Source organism: Morone saxatilis, unplaced genomic scaffold, assembly GCF_004916995.1.
Source record: "Morone saxatilis isolate NCDOM2014 unplaced genomic scaffold, NCSU_SB_2.0 Contig10, whole genome shotgun sequence".
In the NCBI taxonomy this organism is placed as follows: Eukaryota; Metazoa; Chordata; class Actinopteri; family Moronidae; genus Morone; species Morone saxatilis.
This window is the reverse complement of record NW_023339652.1, coordinates 10425806-10451744: the sequence shown is the minus strand read 5'-3', so window position 1 is coordinate 10451744 and position 25939 is coordinate 10425806. Positions and strand designations below refer to the sequence as shown.

The 25939-nt window shown below is 41.0% G+C and overlaps 1 protein-coding gene across 2 annotated transcripts in view; it reads left to right on the top strand.

Moving 5' to 3' along the window:
• The first annotated feature begins 4767 nt into the window (after positions 1–4767).
• Positions 4768–25939, top strand: part of znf800b (zinc finger protein 800b) — a 29063-nt gene continuing 7891 nt past the window's right edge. The window contains exons 1-5 of one of the 2 annotated variants that reach the window (XM_035677389.1): positions 4768–5159; positions 16634–16745; positions 18861–19188; positions 22788–22883; positions 24382–24525. In XM_035677389.1, the coding sequence (XP_035533282.1) occupies positions 16689–16745; positions 18861–19188; positions 22788–22883; positions 24382–24525 (625 nt within the window). In that variant the 5' untranslated portion in view covers positions 4768–5159; positions 16634–16688. The remainder of the gene's footprint in view (positions 5160–16633; positions 16746–18860; positions 19189–22787; positions 22884–24381; positions 24526–25939) is intronic. The other variant, XM_035677397.1, reaches the window with a different exon arrangement.

The window sequence follows — 25939 nt, the reverse complement described above, 5'->3', positions numbered from 1 at the left end:
TGAGAATTGTCTGTTCAGCCTTTGCAACTAAGTGCCTCTTGCCAGTGTTGTGGAGAACAGCTAATTTGTCCTCAAGTCTGAGTCAGATGTGACTGTAGACCCCCAGAGAGTGGTGACTGAGTTAAAAAAAACACACAAAGACCATGAAGAGAGTGCAACTGACTACAAAACGATAGAAACATGTCCCCACATTACCCCGTGTTAGCACTATAATATTCCTAACGAACCAAGACTTTTACTTTTAAAACTTTTACTGAACAGCGTCCACTGTCCCCACAAGAAACATTATGGGATCATCGTAAATGTAACAGAACCACAGATATAAAGGAGTCAGTTAGTGAACTGACTCAATTAATATGGATTACTCGCTAACATTAGCAGCCATAAGACTAGTGGTCATACTGTACTAGACCAAGTAAGGCTATAGCAACAAAAGCTCTTTGTGTATACCACTGAGTAAGACTGTGTTTTATTGCTTATAAATTAAAGTTTAAATTTCCTTCTGAAAATTAGTTTTTTAACTGAGTCTGCCGTTCAGAAGTCTGTCAGATATACAGTATATTCCGATTCAAAAATCTGAATATGACCCATGACAGCAGCTGTCGTGACAACTCTCTTAACCTTCTTAGCAACAATATGGATGTAATGATCACAGTCTTCAAACTCAAATGTTGATGTTTTCCTCTGGGGTATGAGAGTTTAGGCTGGGTGTCATGTGAAAATTATCAATAGTAGGCTTTGAACTTCGGCCGTTTGATTGATTTTACAGCAACAGTGAAGTCGTCCATAAAGGTCCTGTAGGTCGAGTGAGTTTAAGACGCCCCTTTGGCCTTTTTCATGGTAATTCTCTTATCTGAGAAAATAAGACGGCATGTGACAAAGGTCAGAAAGAAACAGAATCTCATTTGGCAGAGAGGGAAGTTAAAGTTAAATTACACATAAAAACTTGAAAGCAAAGGGACACTGTGGCCAAAACACACAACACTGCGTGATCAGACTCCCTCCAACGTTTGCATCTGAGGCTGGAGAGTTTATGAGAGTTGTTGTTGTTTTTTTTTCCACAAAAGGAGCTGCTGCATTATTTTTTCATGATGACTGTTCTTGCACGGCTATATTGCTCATATGCCTACAGCATTTTCCAAACATCATTTTTCTCTTAGGAGGAATGGTTCAGCCTAAAATACACTGTATAGATTGTATCCTCTTACTATTATGTTGTGCAGTGCTTTTTTTTAAAAGGGGTTACGTATGTGTAAAGTCTGTAAAACCCAGCTTTTGGCAAACATTCTGATCCAGTTGCTGTAGTTACATGTACAGACGGCTCTACTGCCATCTATTACTGCTCTCCAGACAAATCGCTACATCCAATTAGATTTATTTGAGCATGACATCCAGCAGGCATTTTCTACCCGCTGCTTTCCTCCACGCTCTCTACATTAATGGACTGAAATGACAGACCGAAAACACATTCCCAGCAACATTGACACCTTGTGGTCAGTTACCTCTAACACGACCCCGAATCTCATCAGCCACATATCAGATCAAAAGCACTCGGGGAAAGTAAATGCAGTGCAGAGCAAATGACGCTAACCTCAAAGTGAGGGACTGCTCTTATTTAGTCTTCATTTATTCCGATACTCCTGCTGGGATGAACAATTACTGCGCAGGTCGTCTGCTGAATTCATAATCATAGGCAGCTTCCAGGGATATCAGATACTCACATATCCAAGGAAGTATTAGAAACTGTGCAAATAGACTTCAATTTTCAGCAATCTGGTAAGAAAGTTGAGCACAAATTTGATTACGGTGAATGTTTGTTTCTCAATCACAATATTTGCTCTCATATGGAAGCCTAAATAGGGAAAAACTAGAGAAGATTTCATCAGTCCAATCCCCCACACCTCCCCTCCACCCAAAAAAAGGCCCACTTGTGGCCCATGCTATAATTATAAACAGGCTATTTAAATTAGCAGCGTAAATTAATTATTTTTCATGCACAAAAAGTGTCCAAACATGTCACTAGGTGGTGTGATAAATGCAGCCTGCATGTAATTGAGAAGATAAAAGCTCTCGGGCTCTATTCGGCGATGTCCATGAATGCCGAGGAGTTTCTCCCCCCATTGCAAACAGCATTCTTATGATAATGGAATAATGCTGGTGCTTTAGTTAATTGTGTATAGGCGATAGTGGTGGGCACCTTTTGTTGAGAGCTCTCGTGAGCCTAAAGGAAAGAGCTGGCAGGGATTATAACTCTTATAGAACTTCTCAAATTCCCCCAACACATTGCATTCAATGTGTTGAGTGTTTTTCTTTATTTGATTTGAGATATTTGCAGTGTGTATTCAGGAGACCATTTTGTGTATCATTATATCTATCAAATATTTGTCAAGTGCTGCCTAACCTGGTGGCTAAATGAAATATTTTCATGAATAGCTCAAGATGTTGGCAGAAAGAGAAGGCTCCTTTATAGCTAGTGTAACACTTCAGTTTGTTCACAATGTCATCTTGTTCGGGGTGAAGTAAGATAGCAGCTTACTTTTCATATATACTTGAATTCAATCTCTCAACTGTAGGGTTCCAGTTCCAGTTTAATGGGGATATCTGCTCTGTTTACATTTTTTTAAACCACTTACCTGCTACAGTTTTCTCATTAAAATGAGTTATCAGAATCAGAATTTGGTTTATTGCCAAGTAGGTTTTTACGCCTACGAGGAATGTGACCTGGTGCAGTTGGTGCATAAAATATACAAATACAAATATACAATTATTCAAATCACACAAAAATCACAATTACCAGGGAGGGTAATTAACTGGTTTCTGACGGCATCTCACCATCATATCCGGTTAACGACTCCCTGCATTCTTGAATCACAATCGATAAGCCCGTGTCCAGGATTACCAAAACAAATAGCATATAGAAGTATAAGAAAAAGGTAATTACACTGAGGATACACGATAAAAAGTACTATAAGACAAAGACAGTAAGAATAATGTGTTATATCCTACAGACAGTGGCAACCTTTGGCTGTTAAAGTACTGGTAACAACTACTACACTATATTATGCTCAAGTAGTACATAATTACATGTACTACTTCTACTACACTGTAGGCCTAATACTATACTTACTATTGACTGACAACTGCATCTGTAGTGCTTGTGTGACAGCTTACTTCAATTATATGAACAGCAAAGAAAACAACCTATTGCTTCTATAACACAGCATTGCGCTAATGGACTAATAAAGTTTTATGAAATATATTATTTGACCATAGACCCTTACTTACAAAACTTTTAATGAATCTCTGTGTGACTACTCTCATAGCATTTGAACAAATGTGTCACTTTTTGTGTCAAAAATAAATAAATAACCCCATATCCTCATAGAAATACCTCCTCTCTGTCACCACCCCACCTCCATAAACTCACCTCCATAAACTCACCTTATATATATATATATTTATATGTATTTATATGTAAAATGTTTTTAACCAGCTGCTCCTAATTAACTTTAACATTTTTCCATTAAGCACAGAACAGGTGAGTCAGTTGAGCTAACACATGAGCTAACTAACTTTAACCTAATATCTTGTTTGCTCAGGAGCTTGTTTTTGCTTTAACTATTAAATATTGTTATGTTTTGTGTGTTTGACAAAAAAAAATGTCATTTCTTTAATCTTTCTTCAATCTTTCAGGTTTCTGCTCAACAACAATCCGGACACAAGGTAAAAAGTTTGCTACATTAGCATGAACTTGCAGACAGTATTGTGTCCCGCAGTTATTAATGTTATAAGTTATTGTTATTATATCTAAAACACTAGCTGAACTGCCACCTCTCACTGTAGCTTATGTTACATTAACGTTATATTCTCCGAGTTGTTTCTCGGCTGTTGTCTTAAGCTAGCTAGTTTTAAACTTATTTAGGTTTAATTTATCCCACACCTGTCGTTTTATTAAGAATATAAAGAAAAAACCTCTTCGTTTGTGGTTTTTTATAAGCAGGTTAAACGTAGGGGAAGTTATAGTGAGTGGAAACCAATAAGCTCCAGATATTTATTTGACATAATTATGAATTTAAGGTTAGCTAACTTGCTCCTGTTGCAGCTCAATGGCGTTAGCTACTTTTAGCATAGTGGCTAAATCAATAAAATGACGTATTCTTGTTATTATTTATACTATTTTATCACCACCTCGGCAAACAATATAAAATATGTAAAATATGTTTATGAAGGCTTCTGTGTTTGTTAACAGGGGGCAGCTGTGTGATACCGTGAACCTTAAACAACATGAACTAACAAACTAATAATAAATGGTATTCTGTCGATTATTGATTGATTGGCTCTTAGGAGGATTGTAAATTAGACTGAAACCACTTGAATCAGCACTGTGACCTGATGAAGTTATCATCAGTAAGTGCCAGTGTTTTGTTAAAAGGTGGGGGGGGGGTTCATTAACACACATTCCCACATACTCGTTTGCACAGTGCAGGAAGTCACTGAACAACCATTAAACTATTAAATATCATATGTTTTAATGATTTGATCTAAACAGGACTTGAAGATCTTTAACCAAACATGCTGTACTTATAACAAATATAATGGAAGTGAATTCGAGTTAGTTTACTCCTCTAATTGTTTCTCTGCTGAATGTCTCAAGTGTTTTATTTAATTGCTGCCATATAAAGTATTTTAAAGTTTTTATTTGAAGTCTTCAGTTTTTGGGGAGGGTGTGTCCACTCCTTCTTTACTTTGCGTTTGAGTCGTGGAGTCTTGTGGAGAGCTGTGGGTCCTCAAACAGGGCTGCGCGTTTTGGGGGACCAATCGGCGCTACAACCGTGGCCTCTGGTTAAAAGGTGGAAAATTATACAACTTTTATTAATTCAAAGAGGTCAAGGCGTTCCTTTTTTTCGCAATGTCGCCCCGAAGTGCCCGCATTTCCAGCTGAAATTGGACGTAGAGGGTGCACCTTTGCGCAGAGGCTGGTTTAATGCTGAGAGGCTCCTCTGGGTGCACAAAGGCAGCGGCTCGCAGACCAACTTGTTCAGAGTGAGCCGGGGACGCTGGGAGGCGAAATAAACAATCTCCGGACTCGAAGTAGCCACAGCCGCGCAGTTTTACCTCTTCAAAACACACTATCACACCACCCATCCAACAAATACAAGGTAGGTATTTGTTTTTGATGCGTTTCAGGAGGATTGGAGGGCTGCGGAGCGGGTTAAACCTCCTTCGCTTTGGCTTCCCGAGCATGGTTGTTTTTGCAGAAAATGGCGTCATCGCCCTCTTGTTTCTGCCTGGCCGCGGCGGGGAGAGGAATAGTTTCAGAGAGTTGTAGCAGCCTTCACACGCAGCGTTTCGCCCCTCAAAGAGGAAATCACCTGCCGCAATGTGTTTTATTCAATAGTGAATCGTCAAAATGCGAGTTAGTTCGTGGTTTCGCTCGGTAGAAGGACGCGCAAAGATGGAAGGGTCACCGGTCCTGTGCGCCAAGCTGCTTCTTGGAAAAGGTGGCACGGAGCCGCAAAACGCAGCGTTTTACATTCATAATAATGACATCCTCGCCGGCTCTAGGCTAATCCAAACGGCCGAGGATGGTTTAGTGTTATTACCAGGGTGGTGATGGACGTATTTATGGGAGTACTGCACCTTGCCTTTGTGTGTATTTTATTCGGGTTAGCTCGTTTTTACGCCGCACTCCCCTGCCATGCTGCAATCGTTATGAGGGGCCTCTCTTTTACGGCTTGAAAGGTGCATTTTGTACTTGGCTTTCCCTTTGATCAAGTCAAGCTGCCCCTTTGTTGCTCAAAATAGTGGCGTTTTTCGGCTGACAATATAACCGTGTAAAAAGAGATTTTCGGGGATAATGGGGGGCGATGCAAATCGTGCCATGAGAACGGCGACTGCCCTGCGCCCTGGTTCGCCGCTGGCCAGACGAGGACCGCCTGAATGAGATAAAAATAAAAAGTCTTTTGGACGAATCACATAGTTTGCACAAAACTGGGGAAGTCCGGCGCTGCGCAATGATTGTGCTGCTGCTTTGCGCAGAGCACAGTGGCAGCTGCTGTAACCGCCGCCACCATTTCGCCGCGATATTTTTTGTGTGTGTTGGCCAACCTTTTGTAAATAGTTGGGGGACTCTTGGATAAAAGAGCACAATAGTATTCATGCGGGCCCTTTATGGCCTGTGAATGCGGTCCTAAGTCCCACTCCGGCTGTCCTGTCTTTCCCCGTCAGCTACGTGCATGCGTCCTAGCACTGGCCACCACACATCCACCATAGCGAGGCCACTCGGTTCCCTGTGTATACGCTCTGCTTGGTTCCTCCTGTGACCAAAAGTCGAGCACGGATCGTGTGCGGACTGTTGTGGTACAGGCCATCGCGATCAACTCGAAACAACGACAAAACATCAGTCACGGAGACTGCACATCGCTCGCTCCGTGCACATTTTTATTAAGTTTCCTGAGTTATGCAACCGCATCCCCGTAGAGCGAACTGCTCATCCGCCTTTATTTACTCGTCACCCACCATCGGATGGATATTTCTGTGTGTGATATCTGGAGAATTGGACCAGTCCCCGTGGCGACGACACTGTTTGAGGAAGATATGTCATTTGCAAATCACCCAGTGCCATTTGCGTCACAGCCCGCGGCCTCGCACGCCCATGGGGGGCGATGGAGTTGCAAATGGAGACTGTGTGTGTGTGTGTGCTGACGCTGCCCCAGCTGAAAGGGAACCAATCGACACGGACCCGGGCGGCAACAACCGCCGTGCGCTTCCACTCTCCAGTAGTGCACCGACTTGGGATTGTGTATCAACACGGAAGATCGCGCCGTTTATTCGGGATGGTTAGGTTTCCTTCGCCCTGCCTGGGATGCGTAAGTGGATGCGTACACACACTGGTTAAGCCTGCTTTAGGGCTCGACAGGCCAGCCGGAGAGGAGTATATCCGTCCGGTCCTTCCCTCATGGTGCTCGGTGCATGTGGCTATTGTGGAGTCGCTCATGTGTGGATAAATGTCTTTCCACTGGATCGTGATGATATGACCGTAAAACCTTTATTAACAGCGCAGAGAATAAAGCTGGATGGGGATTCGGACACTGGATACACACCCGCGTCGATTTTGTTACATCCATAGCGCGCCACGCGTTTCTGGTATGGAGATGAGCAGGGCGTTTTTACCCAGGAACGTTTTATTTGTTGCTGTTGCGCTTTTGGGCGCTGCGCATGGTTTCATCCACCAGAGCTCAGAGAACTTATTCACGAGGCAGAAAGTCCTGAAATTGTCAAACTAGAAAGTGTAGATTTAGTCAGCGTGGGAATCTTTCATAGGAGCTTGTGCTGTGTGGGAAAGATGTACTTATTGTATCAGTTATACCGGGTGATTGGTGACATGCTGATACCATAACATGACATCTAGTGATAGGATCCAATGTGATCAGCATCTAAATATAAAAGACTTTAAGGTAATATATCTAAATATTATAATATGTTAAACTGCAGCAATGTGGGGATATTACAATATGTTAGACAATTAAAATAGTGCTAATATATAGCATTTGTTTCTGCAAATTGATTAAATTAGTAATATTGTCTGATCTTGTCTAAATATGTTTTATGTGGCTAAGCTTAACCTATAAGTTGCATGTAATTTGTTTAAATTTAGATGACAGCGTCCACTTCCTGTGCTCTTTTAAAACGGCCACAGATGCAGTCGGGTAGCGTATCAAGTATTGTTACAGGGGCAAGTCGAGAAGTAGAAAATGCTACCTGCACCCTGGAAAGATGGTCCCTAAGGTAGAGATTCACCTCAGAAGGCCTGAGTCAGGCAGCCCTGCCACTATGAACTATTTTTATCTGCGATAATTTAAGGTTCCAGGTTCATTCGTGCAACTTTGAATCTGCATGTGGCTGTATATGATCAACTGACTGCAAAGTTACTTTGCATTGCATGTTGATCAATAACCTGTCTCAGTCTAAGCTCAGATATAGAGATGGTTCTACTGTACATGTGTTGTAAAGGTAATTAATCAGCTCAGATTAGGCCCATCAATATCACCCTGTCTGAAGTCTGTAACACAGTACATGAGTAGTAAAGATGGCCAGTCTAACCTTGAAGAGGAATATGAACAGATAACTAGGACATGAGTGTAGATAACAAAGTGGGTTATATGGAACTAAAATAAAATGGAAAGAAAGATGAAGTTGGCAGAATTGCCCCGCTTATTTAAAATAGTTTTATGTTTGTTGATCCACATGTTATATATTGTTTGCATTCATCCCGTTTCCCAGTATTATGACTGCCTCAGCTGGCCTTCCATCATCTCATGAGATTTGGGTTTATAGCAACCTGAGATTAGTCTTCCCCTATTAGAACAGCAGCCAAAACTGCCTGCCTGTCTTCCCTGATAAAGTTTCCAGGTATCATTGCTTTTTTTTTTTTTTTACCAGCGTGGCTGTTTGTTGACGGCAACAGTTCAGTGATGTCACTGTATGATTCAGTCAGTTTAATGATGTAGTGCTGCGTTCACTCACTGAGTCACCTCATCAAACCAATGTGCAAGTTAAGTCACTGAGCAAACCCATAAACTTGTAACCTGTCAGTCAGGCAAACAGAGCGACAGACGTTATGATATCCAGTCAGGCAGCCAGTCGGTAAGTAAGTTCAGCTACAGTCGTTCTACAGTTAGTCCCGATGCCTGCAAGCCAGGAAGCTGCAGTCAGATATTTTGAGAGCCCACAAATCAGATATTAAGTACACCAGTCTAACCTAAACAGTTGTCTTGCTGTGTCAGTGGTGAAGGTGAACACTGTGAGTTTCCAGCACAGCTCAACCTGTCAACAGCTACTTTCTGCCCATTGTGACAGACATGCACCAGTAAGTTGGAGAAGATCTTTTTAGTAGTGCTTTTTGGATATCCCTGGAATTGCTGCTTCTTTTTTTTGTCATTACCATATGCAGTGTTTAAATATATACTTATGTGTGATTTTTAGAGGCTTGATTTTAAAGATCATAGGCTGTGCATATCCGCACCTGGACTGAAAATGCCCATTATGCACCTCCCACGGCTATATTTATTTAAATCTGTGTCCACGTTCCTTTTCCACACTCTGCTGCTGCATCTCTTTATGTTGCTCATGTGCTGTGTGCCTGCTTTGATTCTGGACCACACAATGTACTGCGCAGAATTTCCTTTTATATCTGCTGTTTGAAAATCCAATAGCAAATTTAGCCAAATCCTGGCGTTTGATACCCGCTGTCCTGCCACCAAGTGTGTTCTGGTTTGATTGGGTGAGGAAAGTTAACACAGAAAAACAAGTGGAGCTCATTACAGGCCCTTAAATTTAAGTCTAGTTAACTTTGTTGAGCGATGAAATCTAAGGTAAAACTGAAATTTTCTGTCTGGGAGGCAATATTTCTATAATTTGGTAATATATGAGCGTATGTGTGTGTACTTTGTCTGTTTGTGTCTGTGCCCCTCTCAGGTATTTCCCCATTTGCAACTAAATCTGTGCAGGGAATGGTTGGCCACAGTGATTTATGTTGGGAGTTTTCCGAATAAAGCATCACATGTTTATGGGCACATGTTCATTAATGTTGTCGCACAGGACATTACAGCCACTGGCAGTAAGATTAGACAAGCACAGGGGAACTCTGTCAGTAGGCCACATCATAGTTCCCATCCTATCTTGTGGTCAGGTGGTATTACTGGTGTCTGCCAGCAGTCAGCATCATGTCAGTTAGTGTGGAGTCCCTCCATTAGGAGGAAGTCCTGTCAGACCGCCTCCACACAGCCATCGGAAATAACAGAGAAGGCAGTGGTAGTTGCAGGCAGGCACACATCTGAAGGCTCTAGAACCACACACACAGTTAAACACATACATAACATACATTATATACGTGCACGCTCTTACATGATGAATTATGACAGGCTGAAGTTTCTTTATCGTGTAGAAATCAGAGAAGCTTAGGCATCACAGAGGAGAAGTTCTGCTCTTCTGACATGGATTTACCTCCTTTGTTGCTCCTGAGAGGCCAAATGAGGATTTTCCTCCTAAAATAAGAGATGTTCCCAAAAGGGAAATGCTTTGACAAATTGATTTCTGGCTGGTATAAACAAAATTCACTATGGATTATCACTGGAGATGGAACATATTTGCTTGTAAAATATGTAACGGAAAAGATATCATGAGGTGTAAATGTGTAATATTATGCAAAGGTTGCAGCAAAGGTTAGTGTGTGAAAATAAAGTTTGAAATGTGTCAGGACCATTGAAGTTTTACATTGGGAAATTCTAGATTATGTTAGATGGCTACTGATGGAGTGAGTCCTGAAGATGTGTCAATTACAAGGTAGTGGTGGATTTGTTCAGGGTTATAACTGTATAGCAGAGGAGGAGTTTATGTCTAATTGTTTAGCCAAAAAGTGGTAAGTTCTTAGGATTGTCAGTCTCAGAAGAACCTCAGGCGTTACGGTCACATCTTGCCCATTCATTAGGCAACAGAGGCTCATATTATTCATCTTTTTCTGCAGTATTAGCCTTTTTTTTCCAGCATTACCCAGATCATCAACAGTTGTTTATCAAGTACTGCTCTAAGGGGAAAGGAAGAAAACGCTATTTTCAAATCAGTTTTTTTTCCCCTCATTGATCTTTTTAAATGGCTTTCAGTTTGTGTAGTGCAGGCAATCATTTTATTTCTCACATTTCCACAGCACATCATGGGATGTGTTGTTTCTTAAAATCAAAGGTCGGGACACCAATGAACACTGCTTTCCAAAGATTTACCACCAAAACAATAGTAAGTTTAACTTTGGAGTTAAATATGCTTTTAGTTAATGTAGAATAGTTTGACATTTTCAAAGAAATAGAATAAAACGTATCTGTCAGCATTACAATTGGGGTTCTGAACCATGGATGCCAACAATCGCTTTGAGCCCAGGACATATTTTACTCTCGTTACCTGAGTCAGAACAGGAGTCACTACTTCACAACCACGTCTGTTGCCACGGAAACGGGAGAGTCCCTCGTCTTTGTGTGTGCAAGTGTTATTGGCACGTGTGTGTGACTGGATGTGTTTGTTTTAGACCTTTCTGTAGTACATAAAGCCTCTTCAGAAGTGAGTTGAGAGAGTGTTGTATATGCTCTCGGACGGTTGTCCACACTGGGCCTTTTAAGCCTCGGTCAGCTCGGCAGACGGCTGCCTGTCAGGTTTTTATGAAACACTCCTCAACAAAGTAATTAAGCTGCAGCCGGTCTTCAGTCGGGATGTGCAACCTTCTTCTTGGTGCCGTGGCACACTCAAATGAGGCTCAGAATCCCAAGACAAACCGAGCTGTTGATTACTATATAAAATGCTACTGTAGATGTGAATGAAGGCAGTCAGTTAGTGCAAGAACCACTTGTATAAACAGATGTGTTCTTAAATGGCACATACAAGTGATTTGAGAGAATTTGTGACATTCACCAGTTTTCTTTTAGATATGAACAAAATTCCAGTGGTCCAGACCCGTTGTACAAGTCAAGTACAGGCTTGTACAACTAGCCAAAACTAATATCCTATTTTTTATATCAACACTGCGGCTTTCCAATGTACTCTCTTTTTAGATGTAATATTTTTTTTTGTGCCATATTTTGGCAGAGCAGCTTATAAATACATTGCACAAGTTGAGGAAAGTTCCCTCCAGTATCATCCTCTGTTGCACCTGACAGTGTAAATCACCTGCTGTTTGCTATAAAGTTGTCTCATCTAATATCTGTGATTGTCACATGACCACCTTTCATATTAGTCATGGACCACTTTGCTTTAGAAAGCAAAACTTCTTGTAGCCTGAACAATTCCCTCTTTATGTCTGTATAGTGCTGCTCCAATGACACATTGTTTTGCTTTAGTATTAATTATTTCTAATTACAGTAAATAGGAAATATTCTGAACAACAAAGTGGTTTCTGACAGCCGGACTTGGAGCTCAGCAGTGTGAAGGGTCTTCTTACTGTTAGTTAGTTGTTGTTATTTACTCTTTAGTCATATTTTTGTTGCTAATGCTAATTGTCAAATCTCACAAACACACATCTACTCATGAAAAGGTGACAATCATCAGACTGAGATGAACAATGTATGGCTAGGGACATGAAAAGAGAATGGTTCCAGTCGAGAGAAAACTTAAAATCACTGTAACTTTCTCTACATGGTATTCTGTGCTTTTTCCGCACAGAAAATTGATGAAGAATCTGTAAGCGAGACCTGTCCAATAAGCAGAAATGATAATGTTATTGGTATCATCCCTCCTATGGCTCATTTGGTGAATAAACAGGAATAGGAATATGTTCTTGCATGAGGCTCATTCTGTAAAAGCTCAGTTTTACCGTGACGCTCACTAATGCACAGATGTCAAGCTGAATAGGAGTAAGCAGGTATCCTATATATTTTTCCTGTACCTGCTTACTTGTCTTCAGGTTGACAGGGTGCTTGAGAGTTTCCCAGAATGCATGGGGTGAAATGCTGACCCTCAACAGGTCATCCGGGGCTACAGATAGCTAACAAGCTAACACATAATAGAGCAGTATTTTCACCCAAGCTCACACTTGCAACTAAAACCAATGTAGAGTTTTCTGTAGAGCAGTCTGAAGACTGTGGAGGGAAAATCACAGCATGGGATCACGCTAACTACACACAGATTTACCCACAGAGGTTTTTAGTTTTTGAGAAGAGGGATAAATCCACTTGAGTTTGAATGTTATCATCTTATCATCAGTTATTTATGTATTATACCAACTAAAATGAACATTATTTTAAAAAAATCAAGGAATACAACCTTTAAATGTGGTTGTTTCCTGACTTGTTGTAGATGTAGTTGGTAGGGTAGACAGACTTTCCGGTCAAAGTCCTAATTTCCTATTATAGTTAATGGCTAGTGTTAATCTCCCTTCCTGATATAAATAGAACCTGGAAAGGTGCATAATGCATCAATATGCCTCTTAATTTTGCTAGAATATAAATAATGTTCTATCTAATAGCTCTGTTTGAAATTAATTGTGTCTTCATTACAGTTAAACCTCAACAAGGCAAACCTGTGCTCAGAAATGGTTCAGTAATGAAGTCCCCAAATCACACTCCACCTATAGCATATCTCCCACGCTTTCACTGTGTACACATCATTTCATGCAACTGTGCACTGTTTGTAGTGCGAGGTGTCAGCTCCTGCTGAAGCCTGTGTAGGATACACAGTGTATAGAAGCCGAATTAGCACAGAATATCTACTAAATTAATGTAGTGTGACACACGCATTACCCACATTTGTTTGGGACTGGTACTGCATTCCACTCCTGACAGACTGACGTTCCCCTGTCTACTCCCCTTCAAATGAGCCTCAACTCCAGTGGTGTTTATCTGTTATGTAACAGCTACACCACTGCAAGTAGCCTCTCCTGTCCTGATATCGCACAGTTCATAATTAGTTGGTCCATCCTCACTACTAAACGCAGATTGTTTGATGTGTCCGGCCTGAATTTGAAAGATAATGCGTGGTTGTTACAGAGGTTTGGAAGTCTGGAAACGCCTTTTTAAAGTCTGATTGTAACCCTGACACTTGAACACAGTGTGCACTGGTCAGACACATCACCGTGGACAGTCCGTCTGTTTTCTGACTGCAGTCTGGGAAAATCTTATCATCTGTAGTTAGAGCTAGTCACCCATGGAAAACAGCTCATAGTGTATTTGACAGTGGTGTGCATAGGTCTGTGTGTTTTCATATTCATCCAAGATTTAAAAAAATCACTGCTAATATTAGACATAAATATTGCTGTTTCAACTTGATAGACATAATGCATTTTGCATGTAGTTGCAAATTCTCAATGTTGTCAGTAATAACTGTCGAGCATGAAGTATTATGATCTACCTCATGACTAAATATCATGTTGAACTCTGACTGCAGCCATCCGATCCAGTCAACAGAGTGTATTGAAAACTCGGGATTGAAATGTAGTAACCATGTCTTCTTCACATTCAACTTTAAGCAATGTCTAGTCCTTCAAGTGACTTTACTGAAACCGATGTGTGACCCATGGTTTGGTGCTGATTCACTGCTCCCAAAGCACAGGTGCACAAGTGTTTTTTGTTTTTAATTCCATGCAAAAACTCTTGTTAATCACGGGGATCCCTCTGTGGAGGACCATACCTGCATGATAACATGATTTACACAGCTGCTACCCTGCAAAGTATTTCATTTCCCATTACAAGGCCATAAGAGCAGTCTGACCTTTGTCTTTCATGTACACAGTGGCTTCATGTTGACATTGTTCTGGCAGATAATTAAGTTAGTCAAGTTGTATAGTTGTTGTTTTGAATTGTAATCGTCTCACTTGCTCCTGGTTGCCGGAGCTACTTCAATCACTAGGCGGAACTACATATGTGTGCATGCCTTAGTGAAACAGTATAGCGAAATCCCATCCTTTGTATTGAGACATACGTCGTGTTGGGGCAACCCCTCTGTGGCCCCTTGTGTGTGTTGCTCCGTGTCATGCTTTTTGGAGACCTCACCAGACTACAAAACTTTTCAACTGGAAAAACATTTCCAGTCCAAGCTTTGTCTCCCTCTGCTGGAGTTTCAGTGGAAAAACAAGCCTGCCCAAGCTGTGTATGCCTGTGCATGTAATGATGACACTGGCTGTATCATGGAAGCATCTGAGGTGCGCACCACACTTACCTTTCCCTGTCATGTAACTTCACTGTAGGTGTTGAACTTCAAAAAGACATGTCTCCATTTCCGTCCCCATAGTTATACAGCACAAGCATTATTTTTTAGTTATTAGTCCATGTATTTACTACTTTTGGATAGTTTACCATAAAATAACAGAATTAACTAATGTATGTTGACCCCAGGCTTAGAAGAGATGGGATTTTATTCAGAGAGAAATACTTTTCCTTTTTTACATCCTGCTCAGTTGGTTGGTGTTTTGCTGCCTGCTCGTTACAGTTTTCCATAAGTCTGTGACACCAGTGTCCCACGCTGCATTAAGCACCTGTCAGTTGCAGCCCATCTCATTAGCCCACCATTTGACTCCTGGAACATTTAAAGCTTATCCGCTAATTTTGACGTCCAGAGTTATCCGTTGCTTGGCTCGATTTGATGACAGCTAATGCTGGACTGTTGCTAGTAGGTATGAGAGAGGATAACAAATTGGAAAGCAAATGAGGCTGTTCAGTATGCCACAGTGCAGCTAATGCATATTTTGAAGCAGTGGAATTCAGCACTAGTGTGGTGTCAGGTGCATGTGGCTGAGTTGGACTGACCTGTTTTAACGTAGACCGCCACTAGAGGGCAACATATGCAACAACACATGTTCTTTCACCATTGATGCTGTCATAGAAATAAAATATAATGAAATAAAGCACGCGTGTTTTAGTTGACGCTCTCGTCAACCTAAATAAGTGGAGTTTTGTACATCACTTTGCATATGAAGACTGTGGGGTTGTTCCAAGGTGTTAATTTATTGCCCAGCAGGGAATACAATATAATGAAAACTGGTCAAAATATTCATCCTGACACATACTCTAATATGCCAGAAATGAGGAGAATATCCGTTGATCCCAACTCACAGTACGCATTTCAGAGGCAGGTTCCCAACAATTCCCAGTAGAAGGCCTTTGTGTACTTCATATACATGTGTGTATGTATGTATGTATGTATGTATGTTGACTACAGCAGTAGTTATTTGCATACAATTACTTGTTATAAAATGTTTTATAATGCAGAGCAACATATATATATATATATATATATATGCAGTAACAGTGTTCCTGACACTGTAAGGTGCTCTGTTGAAACCATACAGCCATTAGCATACGCTATGTTAGGAAGGCCAATGTACTGATTTTAAATGCACACAGGGGTAGTGTTCCTCATACAGACTAATGCTGCAGGTAACATGGGTTTAATTGTCCTGCCAGCAATATGACGAGCAGCCAAATTAGCATTGTGGGAAACCATTACTGTGACCTTAAAATATTCAATTCTGTTTTATATTTAGATCCTGTTTGTCGCTCGGTAGTTTCTAAGCACTCTACAGCCAGTAAACACACACAGAGCCATTATGTTGACTGTGTGTTTTCTAATGCATTAAACATGCTTTCACAAGAAATCTCTGCACTGAAATGTGTTGTTTGGCAACAGAAGTCGATTTTTGTTGTTTATTCTAATGATCAATATAATTTGCCAACTTTAATTAATTTGATCTTTTTGAATAAAGAAGGATCTGGTTGGTCTATTTGTGGATGTCAGAACATAATAGTCTAAAAACAGAAAATGATAACATGTACGGTAAGCACTGTATTTTAATTGCATTGTGATAGTTACGAGTATAGTGGTTAGAAAATGAACACATATCTGTTAGCATTTCCATTGCATTGTCCTCTTTTCCTCAAATGTTTAAGTATCAATGATGCAGCAGGCGGTAGTGCAGCCACATGTAACGCACACTTAATAACAGTTCTTAGCAAAAGTTTAGTTGTTGCAAGGTAACAGGTGGCTATTAGGTGTGAATCAATGTAAATAAACATGAAGACAGTGCTAGGATGAGACATGAGAAGCGTCTGTAATTTCTTATCCTTAGCCTTTCCCTGGCTCATGTAGAGTGTTGTTGCAGGTTACAGGTGTGTGCTGGTAGTGAACGTGTGGTGCCACAGGCCAGTCTTGGCAGCATGGTGAAGGCCCAGAAGTCCACTGGGAGGAAGAGCTCTCACTGTCACCGCAGACAGGTACTGGAAAAAAAAAAGACAGCAATGTCTAGATGTTATTGTCCAGCCTCACACCTTTCACTGTCAGATTGTGCAAAACACACTTCTTTAATGTTAAGACCCAGCCCGACCCCCACAACTATCATGTAATGGTCAAATTTGACCATGTGTGTCCGTGGAGAAGAATTAATTTGATGCTTGGCTGACGAGTATACGGTATAGGCCACTAACACATTGTAAATTACTGCAAAGGCACCTTCTGAATGTCTTTATCCTGGTTTACCAGACACTCTTACAGACACACTTTACTCTCTATTAGCATATGTGACAGCCAAACTTTACATTTATCACAATAGGTGCTCAGTTTCCTGGAGACTGATTAAATTTAGTCAAGGTCTGTTTTATTCCAGAACTAGACTTAATCCCAACCCTGTATTATGCCTGTGTGTTTGATTCTTTGTTTATTCATGTCTAACACTTTTTGTTGTGCACAGGGAAATTACAGCATGCCCTCTTTATTTCATAGCCTTTACCTCCACGAGGGACATACAGTTTGTGCTCAGACACCAGGCAATACAATGAAACTCATTGTATTGCGATAAATTCACTTATTCGTATTCTAGGAAGCACCACAGAGACAGCAGTTGCTCATTTAATGCGAGCGCTTTGTTCAGAAATGATCTTCATTACAGTCTGGGATCATGATTAAACTAACGGAGAGGATCATATCATATATTGATGTAAGGAATATTCCTATTTTTATGGATGTGGGAAATAAATCATGTTCAGTAATCAGTCATAAACAGTATAATCCACTCTCTGTATTCCAGTTAGTAGTTTTATTAAACAGTAAGTGACTAGTCCACCTCCTCCGATCAGTCCCCTTTCTCATGCTTCCCATTTACCGCTTTGTCAATGAAACATAATGATAATTGATTGATTGAATTCATATGCTACCTAAATGGTGGGGCTCCCTGGTGTTTCATTACCTGGCCACTGGGCAGTCAAGATTTTGATGTTTTATTTTCTTGCCATAGAAGTTTTACATTTTGATGAAAATGTTATTTTTTTGTTTTTTTTTTCATCTCTTTACTCAGATTGATTGTGTTCATTGGCTGTAAGGAGTTAGGTGCATTGTACTGCACATATGGCTTCACTGAGCATGTGTAACATACTGTAGAGCTATTGTGTGGTCATTTGGTTATGCTGTGGTGTGTGTGTGTGTGTGTGTGTGTGTGTGTGTGTGTGTATGTGTGTGTACTGGTGACATGGTGTCCAAGTGGCCCACTTGTCCTGTGGTGATGTTCTGTAATGTGCCTGAACGGTGGGAGTCATTTATCCCTCTTCAAGGGCAGCGGGGACACAAGGAGTGAGAGAGACCGACAGACAGAGAGAGAAAATGAGGATAAATTGGTGGGTGGGAGAGGAGAAAAGATTGGGGACTTAAAAAGAGAAAGGAGGTCTGGTCAAGAGACACAGCTACACACACACAGATAGATGTATGTGTGCACACTGATGGGTTGGTGTGGAGTCACTTATCTGCTGAAGGGTGGCTGTGTGCGACAAGGTTAATGTCCACCTACAAAATCCCTGGACACTTCTGGAGACATGACAGCCACAGAGACACACACACACACACACACACACACACATACTCTATCTCTCTCTCTCTCTCTCAACTGCTGTGACTCCTCATTCTGCCTAAAATATGCAACAACAAATTTTGTTTGTGATGGACATGCTTTCCTCTGTTGGATTTAAGCCATGATCATGTTTAATTTACAAGATTGCGTGTGTGTGTGTGTGTGTGGGTAACACTTTTCTTGTTTGTTCCCTATAATCTGACCCCTAAACTTCACAATGCAAAGTAGATGCTGGCAAAATCTAAAATCAACATATGGTTAAAGTAATTTGATTGTTAGTGTATTTCTTTAAGTCATTATGTATTGAATTTTAACACTTCTGACGTTGGTGCCATCCAGTGGTAATATGAAGAAAGACACTCAGATTATTGGACTGAAAGCAACACACTCATATTTTTTACATTTACACATTGTGGCTTTACTTACTCGTTTTATATTTGTGTCATTTTTCTGTTGCTCATGCTTTTCTGGTTTTCTGGTTTTGGTCCCCCAGAGCGGTGGTCAGGCGGCGATGGAGGAAGGCCAGCTCCAGTCAGACACCCAGCCTCCACCACAGGAAGCAACCCCAGAAGGAGACCAGCCTTGTGATCAAGCCCAACTCCAGACCCTCGCTTCAGCTGAGGCACCGTCGGGGAACTTGGACCCGGAGGAATCTCCGATAGACGTCCAAGAAAAGGACGACGCTTCTGCCCAGGCCAAGCCTCTGTGGAAGCCCATTCCGCCTCTGCTGCCTGAAAACCAAACTGAGACCAGGGACCAGAGCTGCCAGACCGAGGAGCGGCTTCAGCAGACCGGCGCCGGCAGCCATGGTCATAACACAGGTGGGTTAGGTTTTCTTCCCTCTGCACTTCCTGCTGCTTTGATTCATCCACCCCCAGGCTACAACTGTCTGTCAGCCTGTGTAGCTTCACTGCCAGAGCATCGCAGTGTGGCTGGCTGTGTAAATAGAATCAAATGGTGTGTCCTCGCAGGGAAAAAAATGGAAACCGAAAGAAGCCTGTTACAATTCTGAAAGGGGGGGGTGAGAACTGCATGTTGTTCTAGGTTAAATAAATCTAGCTGCTGGGTGCTAATCACAGTTTCAAATTAGGCTTCTAATGATGCTTTACATTCTCACAGTTTCTCTCTGTTGTCCCTAAACATTACAATATTAGTCCAGAATCCCTCAGCCAGAGGAATGAGCCATTTAGCAACATGCTAAAGCAAAGGCTAACTAACAAAATGAACACTAAAGCAACATAAACATGGCTTCCTTACAGCTTCAGAGTTGAAGTCGGGTTACGGACAGTCGATAACCGTATCAATCCATCGTTGAGCGTGAATCTTCGTTACTGGCCTGTTATTAGCCCTTGTTACTCCGTAGCAGTCCGTAGTAAAATGCACACTCACGTTACCATAAAAGAAAACCTTCATCCACTCAGCTCCTCTGTCCTATGAGGCTGCGGGCTGATGTAGAGATTTTTGCTGGTTATTTGACATTGTGTCAATTAGTTTGGAGCTGAGTAAATGTTCAGTAAGTTAAGCCCTGCAGTCTCCAGTCCAAGTTGAAGTTGAAGGTGTTTTGACTTGTGTTTTTGACTGTTTTGATTATTAAAACAGAACTACATTTATTTTCATACATAATGAAGGTTACTTCTAACAATATAGCTTAGGTCAATATATATTATGTCTTCATGTTGTGCCTCCTGACCCCAGATAACAGACTAAGAAGCTTTTCTCCTAATTAAAGTAACAATAGCGATTGTCCGAGCAGTGAGAATCTGGTTGGACGACAGCATATTGACCAAACAACTGACCCACCGACCAGAAGGTGTCAGCCCTAGTTTACTCTCACTGTGTAAGTGACAGTGTGTGTGGAGGGCATTAAAGGAACAGACACAGGCCATTAACTGAGTAGGAAATTGTTCCAAACAAACGATATAACCTAAACCCACCTTTAAAATAGGATTAAAACGTTATACATGCTGACATGTTTGCTTGTTTCCTTCCTTCCTTTTGGCTTGGCTGCCCACAATCCTTAGCTTTCCTCCTTCCATCATTGCTTTCTGAACCGAGGTAGATGTCTTGATTCAGATGTGAATCCTGCTACTGTGAGTTCATTTCTAACTGTGCTGCTGAGAGTTTCCCCACTCATAGTAAAAGGAAGCTGTTTACTTCAACAGACGTTTCTGATTGGTTGATCTTTGACCCTGTTGCAGAGGGGTGTGGAGGTCAGCGGGTCACTGACCCGCCCTGCTGGGATTATATAGCAGCTTGCCTGGGAGAGGTGTGGGGGGATGGGGATGAGGAAAACACATTCTGTCACACATTAATACATAATCTCCATCTCTCTCTGTCACACCCGCTTACACAGTTGTCATTCACATTTCTAGCTCTTTCTGTCGGCATCTTTCAGGGTGTGTCAGCCTGTCTGCTGGTCTTTTTGTCTTCTGTCTGTCTCTCATTCACCAACACACCCACATACACGTTGCCATGTTGCACTACTTACCCTGTAGTATCGGTTTATGTGCTTGTCTATGTGCATTCAAGCAAGTGTGAGGCCAACAAGGCTTTAATGCATGTCTCCACTTGTAGTCTTGTTGTCTGATCAGAAGTAGCATAATCTCAGCTAGAACAAAACCTACAAAAAGTGTGAAATTTTGTCTGGTTAAATAGCAAAACAGACAAAAATCATTTTATATGTTGCCATGAATGAACAAAACACAGCATTGTCCTCTGATTGACAGTGGTGCATCTTAACTAACCAGAAATAGTGCTTTTCAGCCTGTAATTGAAGTTCATACTTCAAAGCCGAACAAACAGTGGACATTTGTCACAGCTGGAAACACTGACAATATTTTATTTAAAGCTTTGTCCCAGACATCGCTGTTACAAAATGTTCTTTTTGTTGCAGCACCTTCTTTCACATCAATATGATGTGAGAAATTAAGTTTAAGTGTTTGAGGTGATTACAGGGTCTGTGTTGATGTTTGTGAGTGTAATTGGTCTGCTTTTTGTGGCTGTTCAGCCCTCTGTTTGTATGCCCATCTCCATGAAAAGTTAAGATGGTATTGATGGAAAAATGAAGTTGCTGAAATTAAAATGCATGGAAACGGGTAGAATGAGAGCACTTTATCTCTCCACTATCCATCTCAGTAGCCCATTGTGGGTCATGGAGCCACAGTCAGCTTGCATCAATAATGCAGGAACCCAAGCCCCACTCCTGCTATTTTATATTTAATGTTTTATACAAAGGAAAAATAAACGTGTTTGTTTGAGATCAATAAGTAAAAAAAAATAACACCCTAAAGACATATTTGTTTTGTTTTTTTGTAGAACTACGTGTTTTGTACTTTGAGTCATTTGTGGTGTTTGTTCTCTGCAGTATTTTAATCAGGATTGTTAATGATTTGACAGAAAGCAAGCCATAAAAGACTGATTACATTTTGAAGTTAAAATACATCTCTGACCTAAATAATATAATTGCACATACATATTTTTGTTTTAGACATTTAACTGATGTCGTCATTGGCTAGCATGGGCTGCAGTGAGTGGAATAGTGAGATGTTTTAATTTAATAAAGCTTTGAAGCAACCAGAAGTATGAAGGACATAAGGTGATTTCTGCAGTGTCCTTGCAGTATTATTGTAGTACACAAACGATAAAAGTTATGAAGTGACAAAGAAATTGTAAAAGCAGGTCAGTAAATCAAACAAAACATTAAATCCCTACTAGCACCAGGATTGCTGTTCTCCAGCTGACCCTTCACTCCCTGGTGACTGAAGTCGAGCAAAAGCAAAAAACATTTTCCAATACACATCAATACATTTCCTCCTGGTCACGTTCCCGTTTCGACTGATAAAGTGGCTCTGTGTGATACCCAAGCTGAAGTATCAGATGCTGCACTGGCTCTGAACACAGTTGGACTAAGCAGAAAAATTTGCCACCAGCATGCCTCTGCTCCCCCACTGCATGTTTGCCAATATTCCCATTTGAGCCGTTGTCCTCTGGACAAGCATCACCGCAAGATTGAGTTAGTGAGAAATGTTTTCTGTTCCTCTTTGAACGTCTGAGCCCTGTACTTCCCTTCTCATCACATCTTCGATAAAACTAAGGAATGAGGGATATATTTAATGATATACTGAAATTGGATAGAAAAGATAGATGACCTGCTTTCTCATAGTTGTCCTTTAGTGTGTGTCTATGTGTGTGTGTGTGTGTGTGCGAGGAGGTAATGAGGTCAGAGTGAATCACTGTCCCATACAGACCTCATTGTCTGACTGTGATTGCACATATCTTTTAAGCACGCCGCAATATACTTTGCGTCTTACCAGGTCCCCGGAATTCACAGGTGATGGTGCATTTCTCAAAGACTGTCACACTCTCTGCGTAATTATATGCTCACTTTGATAAGACGTCCTCTGTCTCTCTCGCTCGCTAGGTTTCTGTGTGGAGCCTGGAGATCCACCTCTGCTCCAGCAGCCTCTGCAGACCTCCAAGTCTGGGATTCAGCAGATAATTGAATGCTTCCGTTCAGGTTTGTGTCTTTGTGTCTTCTTATTATCCATTCACTTATTTATTATTATTTATGATGTGCACCTGTGTCTGTGTTTTTAGCCAAATATTTAAGACTGAAGATAAGAAGATGAAGATAAAAATAAAAGAATGTGTTCGATGCTGACCAATTGTTATTATAAAATAATGTTGCCAGCACTTCCTCTAGTGGATTCAAGCTTTCCAGTGGTTAGTTGCCGTGGAGTATTTAATGTAAAACAATAGCGGGAAATACTTCCTTTGCATTAACACAGAAGCAGACTTTTAGCTATTAGCTTCAATAGATCAATTTCCTTATGCAAAAGCTATCTAAGTATGCAAAGCAGAACGTAGCACTTTTACAACTGCTGCTTTTTCCCTTGTTGCCTACACACATGTTCTGAGGCAGCTGCACTGAGTTAAGCACAGCAACCAAAGCTCATTGAAGGGTTGAGACTGTCACTGGTCGGCACAGCTCCCAGACAGGAAGGGCCATAATGTCATAGGGCCAGCGCGGTTATCCCCTGCTGTTGTGGTATGCGATCATGCCACAACACCGAAGTTGCATCTTTACTAAGCCAGTGGCAAAAGAGCAATAGATGAATCTGAATGAGGATGAAGTGACATGTGAGAGGATGCAACAGTGTGTGTGTGTGTGTGAGTGTGAGACAGCAAGTTGTGCAGGTACTGACATCTGTGTGAGTCACCATAACAGCGTTCAGCCAGTGATTTTGCATGAAACGTGTGTATGTGTGCAAGCCCACAAGTGTGAGTAAAATGTCCCACAGAGCCAACAATACATGCTGTTACTTAGACAGAGCCAGAGGAGTACAAATTACTTTTGTATAAATATGAGTCAGATATCCAACAAAGCACTGAATACTTCCATATGGTAAAATTGTAATTAAATTGAAGATATGAGTCAGCATGCTGACAAAGTACAGGAGATGACGACATTGACGGAAAAGTAGCACTTGATACAAAGGCAATCATCATCTGAGCCCTTTTAAAGGTCAATGAGATTTTTACTGGGATGTGGCAAATTAAGCTCATACAGAGTGGAATTTGTTTTTTTTCTTTTTTCCTTGTGTTCTTAAAAATATTGATGATCATATACATTTTTTATACATTTCTGCATGTTGAAAACAAATGTTGTTGTTTTTTGACAATTTGTACTTTGTAGCCTAAATCTGGGTTCGACACCAGTATACAACACAGCAGATTCCTTTCTAACAATTACAAGACAAGTATAAATAAATTTAGATTGTTTACGATTGTACACACTCCATAGAAAGAGCATGATCTATAATGGCAAAGGTAACCTGCTTTATAGTGCTCCCTTTCTCTTTCTAACACTACCATGATTATGGGTTTGTTCATATATTACAAGATACTGTACGTAAGATGCCCACTGGCAGCCAAAAGATACTGTCTCTATATGTCTTTATAATTCTCCCTTAAATCACTGGAAGTAATCCCCACTGCTTTTCTTTGGCTTGCAGGCACCAGCCAGCTGAAACACATGCTGCTGAGGGAAGTGGACACCATCTTCGAGTGTAAACTGTGCCGCAGTCTATTCAGAGGTCTGCCCAACCTCATCACACATAAAGAGTACTACTGCCTATCACGGCTGCCTGAACCCGACGGTTAGTGACACGACACATTAGCATGCAGACACGCACGCATGTAAACATGTCAGGAATACACATTTATGAATTGAGCCGCATTCTCAAAGTCCTGAAATCATAGCACAAAAAACCTACCGGAGAAAGAAAACACGAGTGCCCATTAACTCAATAATAAAATCAATAGGAGGTAAAACACAAACTTCAAGAGCCAGGGACAGAGCTTTTGTGTATGTTGTGGACATGCAAATGCAAACTTGTACAAATCACCCAGACGAACAGAGACTCCCTCAACAAATCAGGGATTAAACTGACTTGCACCCAAACACACCTAGTTCAGTTAACACAAAAACCTATGCACAGAATCATTGATTGCTTCAGCGTCTCTTATGACTTCTCCACAGTTTGCTTTCACATTCTGACACTCCAAGGTTTCTTCTCTTTCACACCATCTGTCTCCTACTCATTATCCCCCCATTATCTGTCTGCACACGGTGCTCTTTCCACACACATTCACACAAACTTGTTCAATCCATCAATCATTTTTCTCACCGAAAGTGCAGTTTCTCTTCTACTCTCCTCTCATATCACTCAGGAAATTGACTTTGATCTCTCAACATTGTGTTTTATCTACTTCTCATTAGTCACAGTATGTATCCGTGTCTCTATTCTTCGCTCTTTAGAAGTGGTATGAGAATCAGGGAAAGGAGAACGCCTAGGAGACTGTTCAAGTAGTTTCTGTTACTTAACTCTCCTCTCATCTCCTCCTAAAACAGAAATCAATCTCAACACAAACGGTCAATTATATTTTCTTCAGTTTTACCCACTGTAATGATCGCTGTCGTAAAAAAAGAACTTTGTTTCATCACACTATCCTTTTTGTCTGTCTGTGCTCTTAATGAAGTTGTTCCTTGCACCAGTGACTTAATTTTTCTCAATCAAGAGTCCATTACAATTGACTGAAAGTGTATCACATTGTTATTTTGATAAATGACTTAATTTGTATCTGTTTTGTTACCATTGACACACTGGGCAATAAGTGTTTAGTTACTGGATAAACAGAATGGTTTTCTTTGAAACACTCCATTTTTCACCATCTAGTCGTGACAGTGGAGCTATATAGTCTCCAGTCATGATTTGTGGGCCATTTTTAAAGGGCCTAAAATTCAATTCCTCTCCTTCTGTCTTCTCTTTATCTCCTGTTGTAAAGTATTTTATGAAAGAAACTTGCTCATTTACTAAAAGGGGAATATCCACATATTTTCGCCTTTAGAGAGGCAAAATAATTGTGTTAACTGTAAAAGAAAGCTCTGTGGGAATAAAAATAAGTGCCAAACCAAAAGTGCATGAACAGGAAATGTTTTGCAGGGCGCCCCATGTACCAAGGCTGAGTCCTTGCTGCAGCGGCCCAGGGTTCGAATCCGACCTGCGGCCC